Source organism: Salmo trutta, unplaced genomic scaffold (assembly GCF_901001165.1).
Source record: "Salmo trutta unplaced genomic scaffold, fSalTru1.1, whole genome shotgun sequence".
Taxonomy (NCBI): domain Eukaryota; kingdom Metazoa; phylum Chordata; class Actinopteri; order Salmoniformes; family Salmonidae; genus Salmo; species Salmo trutta.
In genome coordinates this window covers 104,030-113,030 of record NW_021822708.1, presented here as the reverse complement: position 1 = coordinate 113,030, position 9,001 = coordinate 104,030, and the positions used below count along the sequence as shown (strand labels likewise).

Below are 9,001 nucleotides of genomic sequence, written 5' to 3'. Positions count from 1 at the left end.
TAGCCTATAGAAATGTTGCGCAACATGAACTCTCATGAAGTGATTGATTAGATTTTCTATTACATTTTGCATTGTCGTCAGAGAGATTAGAGAGACAATAGAGTGCGGAGTACCAGGCAGTTAGCAAGTTTGGTAGGCTACTAATGACCCTCAGCTAAACGGTCACGTTGAACTTGACTGGCGGTGTGGAGGTAATTTGGTCACCGTAACAGCCCTATAACCCACCGTTTGGAAGTTCACTGAGGCATTTGCAACGACAGCAGCTAAGAGGTGAAATGAGAATGGAGCAGCAACTTGCTGGTTTTCCACCACCAAAGATCTCCTCCAAGACTATTGGAAAAGCATTCCCCTCGTGAAGCTGGTTGAGTGAACGCCAAGACTATTGGAAAAGCATTCCCCTCGTGAAGCTGGTTGAGTGAACGCCAAGACTATTGGAAAAGCATTCCCCTCGTGAAGCTGGTTGAGTGAACGCCAAGACTATTGGAAAAGCATTCCCCTCGTGAAGCTGGTTGAGTGAACGCCAAGACTATTGGAAAAGCTTCCCTCTTGAAGCTGGTTGAGTCAACGCCAAGACTATTGGAAAAGCTTCCCCTCATGAAGCTGGTTGAGTGAATGCCAAGAGTGTGTAGAAGTTGTCAAAGCAAATGGAAGCTACTTTGAAGATTCTAAAATATATTTTGATTTGTTTTAACTCTTTTTTTGTTGTTGTTTACTACATGATTCCATATATGTTATTTTATAGTTGATGTCTTCACTATTATTATACAATAGTAAAAATAAAGAAAAACCCAAACTTTTGACCGGTACTGTATAATAATTTATATAAGCCATACAAATATTTGTAGTCATACATGATTTAATGAAAAAATCATTAATCATAAACATTTAATAACAGACTCATAAACACAATCATTCAATCATGCTTCCCCGGTGCTTCACAGCTTCCCCGGTGCTTCACAGCTTCCCCGGGAACCTCAGTGTATTGTAGCCTCACACAGACGAAAGAGTAGTGGAGGAAGGAGTTCGCTGTAAGACGTTACGCGTTGTGGCAGTGCTTCGGTTCTGGGGTTATGTTCTCTCCTTGTGCCTCAGTCTCTGCCCTCTCTGTGTCCATGTATGCCTGGACAGACCTCCACAGGGCTTGGATGTTCCCCTCTCCGAACCCTGACGCACCTCTCCTCTCTATTAGCTCCAGGAAGAAAGTGTCCTCTGAGAAGATGGGCTTGGTGAACACCTGAAGCAGGTATCTGTTTAGAGGGAATGAGAAGATGGACTTGGTGAACACCAGGAACAGGTATCTGTTTAGAGGGAATGAGAAGATGGACTTGGTGAACACCTGAAGCAGGTATCTGTTTAGAGGGAATGAGAAGATGGACTTGGTGAACACCTGGAACAGGTATCTGTTTAGAGGGAATGAGAAGATGGACTTGGTGAACACCAGGAACAGGTATCTGTTTAGAGGGAATGAGAAGATGGACTTGGTGAACACCTGGAACAGGTATCTGTTTAGAGGGAATGAGAAGATGGACTTGGTGAACACCAGGAACAGGTATCTGTTTAGAGGGAATGAGAAGAGAGGAAAACATAGGGTAGATATATTGGGTAGCCTCCACCTCAGTCAGTCATTAAAAGCTGGGTGTCTCACTTCCTTGAAGGTGTTTGATCATCATTAGAAAACATTTCAAAACGGAGATGTTGGTGTAGTTGAGACTAACGTCTCCACACTCCTGACCGACCGGTCTCCACACTCCTGACCGACCGGTCTCCACACTCCTGACCGACCGGTCTCCACACTCCTGACCGACCGGTCTCCACACTCCTGACCGACCGGTCTCCACACTCCTGACCGACCGGTCTCCACACTCCTGACCGACCGGTCTCCACACTCCTGACCGACCGGTCTCCACACTCTGTGTTGTGATGAAGCAGAACAGTAGACATACTGCGGTCTCATCAGAGGTGAAATAAAGTACTATATTGAAAACCCTTGACAGCTTTTGAGGAACACTAGCATTTGATACCTACAGGCTAGCTAATGAATCTGGTACCTTTTCTTCTGCGTGTCCGTAGTCTGACAGGAGGGGTCAGTCTGGGCCTGGCGCAGGTCTGTGTCCAGGAGGATGCCGTGCCGAGACAGCATCTGGGGGTCGTAACCTGCGTCCTCCATCTCCTGCTGCTTACCCACCTGCCACAGGACAGACACAGGGGTCAACGAGGTCAGTGGTAGTAGACGTTACGCTTGACTTCCTGCCACAGGACAGACACAGGGGTCAACGAGGTCAGTGGTAGTAGACGTTACGCTTGACTTCCTGCCACAGGACAGACACAGGGGTCAACGAGGTCAGTGGTAGTAGACGTTACGCTTGACTTCCTGCCACAGAACAGACACAGGGGTCAACAAAGACTTCCTGCCTGACTAGATGTGCAGGCGTTTCATTAACCAATGGTTGCGTGCCACGTCATCCATTGTGCAGACGGGCGTCAGATGGCTACGTCATACGATGTGGTTAGCTGACATGTTAAATACCTACCAAGGAGCTGTAAGATCTGGGACGCGTCCGCAATGTAGTCGAGAGGAAATCAACCAACAACACGCTTCAATCACGCTACAACTTCCTACTTCCTGAAAACAACTTCCTGTAGTGTTCAATCACGCTACAACTTCCTACTTCCTGAAAACAACTTCCTGTAGATGCATGTAGAGCTACAGAGGACTGTTTGGCTTCCTTTGAATGATACATGTACTGGAACCACAATGCATTGGGGCATCTCACACCTGTTTCAGTCACAAGTTAGAGAGGGGGACATGAGGGAGAGAGGGGGACGGACGTGAGAGAGAGGGGGACGGACATGAGTGAGAGGGGGACGGACATGAGAGAGAGGGGGACGGACATGAGAGAGAGGGGGACGTGAGTGAGAGACGGGCGGACATGAGTCAGAGATTTTAGATTATTATGAAAAGTGCTATAAAATGTCAATAAATTATTTATAACTATTAGCTGCAATCAATATGGTAGTAGCTCCACCCTGCTCTCTGATAGACTAAGTGGAAGTTTCACCATATTGCTTATACCAATCAAATCCTCTAGGGCTTCCATTTGGGGTGAGCCATTGGGTGCTATGGTGACTGAGTGAGACAAACCTCCGTGTAGTAGGCAGGTGGAGGAGAGAAGAAGTGGACTCCTGCCTGGCCCATGGTCTGTGCTGTGGATACTATGTCCTGTGTGTACAATCCAATGTGCTGGATCCCTGGGCCTCTGTGCTGCTCCAGGAAGGTGTCCACCTGGTTCCTGCCTGGCACACAGACAGAGACGGACAAGATTCAGGTCTCGGCAGGTGGTAATTCATTACAATGAAAATTGGTCATGGGTAAATGTAAAATCTCTTTCTCTCAGTCCATCTATTCCTCACATCATCTCTCCTAACTAAGAGGTCGACACCGGAACAGGAAGTGAAGTTCTCGAGTCCATTTCGGGACAGGATCAACAGTCTATACAAATAGTTATAAACTGAGTTTTTTTGGGGGGGCAGAAATATGTAATGTGAAGGAGCATTTCTTCAAAAACAACAACAGTCTAGCAATTTGAGTAAAATTAAAAATAAGGTAATTTCTCCCGCGGCTCACTCTCGCGTCAGTCATTAGGTTACCTCAGATGCTAACCGACAATAACAGGCTAAATTATGAAGTCTTCAATGGAGGAATTACAATGTCTTGTTACATAACAAGGTCCCATCGCTAACAGTACAGCCAAGGAAAGAGCGACGTTTAAGCTAAATTTGATGGGAGTTGTCTTTGACAACGAAGAAACCCCGAGTACACGGCTTGTAAAAATTTTTTAAAAATAAAACACAAATGCTGCGTTTCAAACAAATAGTCCAACCAACCGCAGAGCGGGACAAACGGCCTGAAGCAGCAGAGCTGCTCTACCCACAACTTTACCATCAAGACTAATTGTTTGAGTATTTAACTAAAAACCCGTGACATTTGAGGTGAAGAGTGAAATGAAAATAGATCGACTTGTGCTGTACTGTCGGTTTAGGTGTTCTTGTATTTTAATATTTAATTTTTTAGGTTGACGTTGTAAATGTTAATATGTGCTCAGATGTCAGGCTACAGATTTACACTAGTGAACAGACCATCCTGCAGGGGGCGCTGTCCTCATCCTCCATCTATTTAGGTCATATAGAATACCTTCTCATCCAGAGAGGTTTAGGCCTACAGTCTGAACATTTAACTACAATTACACAATACAACCACATAATCACAGTCGCAATATTACATTATTTGTAATACTTCCTAAACAAACACAATAGCCTACATATTTCTGCGCACGGGACGGATTTTTATCAGGAAGGGACAGGAAAGTTCTGGGGTTATAGAACTGTTGCCGGATCAGGGAAGTACAGGGGGGGGGGGAATTTGACTGAATTTTCATTCCCGTGTCAACCTCTACACCTAACCTCCTCAAATCAAATTGAAGACGAGAGACCTTTGACCTTCTCTTCCAAAACAGGTGAGAAAGAGGAGAAGAGAGGATTTGAGGAACCGTTGGGGGAAAAAAATAAAAATATGAAGAAATGAGCAGTATAATAACTCTTAGAAAGCGATGACCTTGTTCAGGCAGCGACTCTGCAATGACAAACTTGCAGTCCGGTTGTTTCTTATCTGTGAAGGGAAGCTCGATTCCTGTTTCGCTGCATTTCCAATACTCCATGGCTGTGAGACGCAGTCCAATGCCCTCCTTGTTCAGAACATAGCCCTCATCCACATCCTCATTACTGCTCAGGGAAACAGACAGAATCCATTTATTTATTGTCCCAGATGAAAAAAACAACACTTACAGAAAGAGAATCTATTTTTCTTAATTGTTTATCCCATAGACATACTATTTAATTAATTAGTATTAAAACGCCGAATTATATGGTTTATCCTTATAGCTTAGCCTGGGTACCAAACCCGGTTTGTGCCATCATTCCACTCTGTCATATGTTTGGCTTATGACACAGAGTAGCATGACAACACTAACAGGTCTGGTGTCCAACCCAAACAAAAATGTTCTGTACTCACAATAACTTTTATTCATATCAGTTTGTATTGAGATGCATGATCAATAATCATCTAACAATTCATTATTTTCAATTGCAGAACGAATTTTTATTTTTTAACAAAGCCACTTAACCTGTCAATGAAGAACCTCTGGAAGCCAAAGTGTCGCTCATACCAGCTCATCACCTGCGGTGTGCACCGTCTTGGACAAGCATAGGTGATGTGATCAAAATGAGTGATTGGACATGACTCTGTACTCTTAGCCACGTTTTCCACCTCCTGAAACCCGGGTAAGAAGCTCCCCTTATATTTACTCGTGTCAACGAGCGTGTGGTTCACATTTCCCAAGATTGATTTGACGACTGAATAGGTGACAAGTCCCTTGTCGTCACACACCTCTGTTGGGGGAACCAAGAAATCGCAGCCGAGGTTACGAAGAGACTTGAATGACCTTTCCACATCTTCCACTTCGAAACAGACGTTAGACGCGGTATCGACGGGATAATGTGGGTGGACATCGTAAAGACAATTCGGATCCTTGTCGTTGTTTTCCCCCGGTTGAATGTTGTTAGTCCATCCCGGTTCCGACTCTGAAGGAGAAATCCCTCTCTCGGTCGATAGCGTTACTCCATTCAATTCAAGAGGGGACATGTTTGGTCTTTCATTGACGACGAAAACTGCAGCTCCTTTTCTAAAAGCCAACTGTTTAGACTTCTCCGTCAGCCTCGCAACAAATAAATTAAACTTAAATTTAGAAACCAGTTCATACGCTATTTTATCCACGTTTGTAACGTGGAGTGAAATGTGGTGCAACCGGCTCAAGTAGGCTGCCATTTTGTTATGACGTCAAGCTGGTGCGTGTCACCGAAAAGAAACATACTTTATATAGGGTCCAGCTGCGACATCTTCTCTCACTGTCTCTAACTCTCTATGCCCTATATAGGGTCCAGCTGTGACGTCATCTCTCAGAGCAGTCTAACTCTCTATGCCCTATATAGGGTCCAGCTGAGACATCTTCTCTCAGAGCAGTCTAACTCTCTATGCCCTATATAGGGTCCAGCTGCGACGTCATCTCTCACTGTCTCTAACTCTCTATGCCCTATATAGGGTCCAGCTGAGACATCTTCTCTCAGAGCAGTCTAACTCTCTATGCCCTATATAGGGTCCAGTGCTGTGTGTCTGACTGACCAGTCCATTCTAACTTTACCTGGGCCCCGCCCCTTTCCCATCTCTGTTTAAATGGTGACATTTGGATAAATAGTGGATTGGAGCAAGATGGACAAAACAAAAAGAGAAAAAAACTTTAAAAGGTGGTGTATTGTGAATTTTTCAGTACATATGTGGCAATTATTTATTTCAGAAGGAGCCAGCAAAACTAGTGCACTCTATACGTGCTCTGTGTCATTGGACAGCCTTAGACATGCACCTGTCTGGGGTGTAGACATGCCTGGTTATTCATGTAACTGTGTTGTGGCCAACTATGTACTGTTGCTATGGTTACACCTCTTGGGGTCTTTTCCAGAACATGGGTGTCCCTTTCAGAGGAGTTAGCAGGATGACACGTATGGTTATTTCTGTAGAGTGCCAAGGATTGTTATTATGGTTCCTACATGCATGAACCTGGCTTAAGGCAGGTCTATTTCTGAACTATTTATGTGGCTCTACTGGTTCCATGCCCTAATATGAGAGAAAAGAGGTTGCAGTCCCTTGAGGCTGATCCAGTTTTAAAATGGCAAATTATTCATTTGGCGCCGTTACCAATCAATCATCTCAGCCTAGTGAGCCTGAAGGCACTGGCAGCAGAGAGGAGAGAGAGAGCAACCCATTGAGCCCAGCGATACCAGTTCAACTGTTAGTTAAAGGATTTTGCAGCTGAAGCGGTAAGACAGAAGACAATAGGGATAAGATAAGCAACGTTTGGGTTTGGCTAGCTGGCTATTTAGCTATATATATCGGGTGCCTTTTTGTTGAAACAAACGCTCGTCAATGTCACTTTTCGTGAAGCGACCAATCACAGCCTGGATGGGGCGGGACATTAACAAAAAGGGTTTACTTGCTACAGCAAACATTGGAAACATTGTTCTGCATGACTGGTTCTGATTATTGACAAGTTAGTACTAAGCATTAACACACTAGAGACTAACCACCAAATGGAGAACATTTTTCTTTCACAGGGATTTAATGACGGAACAAAACCTACAACAAAAATTAGAAATGTTGTGGTTGTGTATTTCCTAAACTGCTGTATTGTCCAATTGGAATTAATATCATACTAGTGGTATACAGTATCCTATTATAATATTAACATATTAATATTATACTAGTGGTATACAGTATCCTATTATAATATTAACATATTAATATTATACTAGTGGTATACAGTATCCTATTATATAATTAACATATTAATATCATACTAGTGGTATACAGTATCCTATTATATAATTAACATATTAATATTATACTAGTGGTATACAGTATCCTATTATATAATTAACATATTAATATTATACTAGTGGTATACAGTATACTATTATATAATTAATATATTAATATTATACTAGTGGTATATAGTATCCTATTATATGAGCATACTAACATTATATAATTAATATATTCATATTATACTAGTGGTATACAGTATCCTATTATATAATTAACATATTAATATTATACTAGTGGTATACAGTATACTATTATATAATTAACATATTAATATTATACTAGTGGTATACAGTATCCTATTATATAATTAACATATTAATATTATACTAGTGGTATACAGTATACTATTATATGAGCATACTAACATTATATAATTAATATATTCATATTATACATTATACTTTGCATTTAATGTTATAATATTATAATAATATACAAATGTATAGTAATTACTCGTCCAGGTTGAGGATAGTGTATCTTCAGTGGACAGATGTAGATTAAGCCAGAGCCAGGATGCCAACCTAATTTTAAAGAGGCCGTAGTCATGGGGACCTAGATATGTTTTTTTTTTTTTGTTGTTTCCGCCCCCAACGAAAGTGGGAAAAGTCTGTGGTGCAGAAGGTTTCCTTTTGTAAAGAGGGGACCAATCAAGAAGTGGTTGTCATTTACAATGAAGAGAACAATGCTTTATTCTGCTTTCGTTTGTATGGTATTTAAAAAGCCCACAGAGAACAGCCCTTTTCATGAATGAAATGGCTAGTTAGTTAGCGGTGGTGCTAATAGCGTTTCAATCGGTGACGTCACTCGCTCTGCGACCTTAAGTAGTTGTTCCCCCTTTGCTCTGCGAGGGCCGCGGCTTTTGTGGCGCGATGGGTAACGATGCTTCGTGGGTGACTGTTGTTGATGTGTGCAGAGGGTCTCTGGTTCGAGCCCAGGTTGGGGCGAGGAGAGGGACGGAAGCTATACTGTTACAGAAGCAGATCATATCAGAGAGTGGAGGAGCATGAGAAGAGCATTATGCATAGAGGTTATGCTGAGGCCTACTTTCTAAGGTCCTCCAAAGGTAACATTGAGAGTGTGTTCCTCGGCAGTCAGATGTCTGCTCATAGAGAGCAAGTGCGCAGAAGGCGGCAAGTGCTAGAGAGCATTATAGATAGTTGTTAAAGTCTTTTTTTTTTTTTTTTCTACTGCATCATTGATTGTATGTTGTTTTACTCCATGTGTAACTCTGTGTTTTTGTATGTTGTCGAACTGCTTTGCTTTATCTTGGCCAGGTCGCAATTGTAAATGAGAACTTGTTCTCAACTTGCCTACCTGGTTAAATAAAGGACTTGCTCTCAACTTGCCTACCTGGTTAAATAAAGGACTTGTTCTCAACTTGCCTACCTGGTTAAATAAAGGTGAAATAAATAAATAAAAGAAATAAATAGGCCAGAGGGGTCTGAGCTACAGAGGCATGCATTCTGAAGCAGCTTATACGCTAGGTGACAGCAGAGGCATGCAGTCTGA

General features: G+C 42.6%; 1 protein-coding gene across 1 annotated transcript; it reads right to left on the bottom strand.

The window, feature by feature from the left end:
* Nucleotides 1–804: 804 nt before the first annotated feature.
* On the bottom strand, nucleotides 805–6,182 carry LOC115183935 (4-hydroxyphenylpyruvate dioxygenase-like protein). Its single transcript, XM_029744916.1, has 5 exons — nucleotides 5,181–6,182; nucleotides 4,613–4,779; nucleotides 3,143–3,294; nucleotides 2,049–2,185; nucleotides 805–1,247 (listed from the first exon to the last, which is right to left on the bottom strand). The coding sequence occupies exons 1-5, from the start codon at nucleotides 5,879–5,881 to the stop codon at nucleotides 1,037–1,039; spliced, it is 1,368 nt and encodes a 455-aa protein (XP_029600776.1). The 5' UTR covers nucleotides 5,882–6,182; the 3' UTR covers nucleotides 805–1,036.
* Between the last annotated feature and the right edge of the window lie 2,819 nt (nucleotides 6,183–9,001).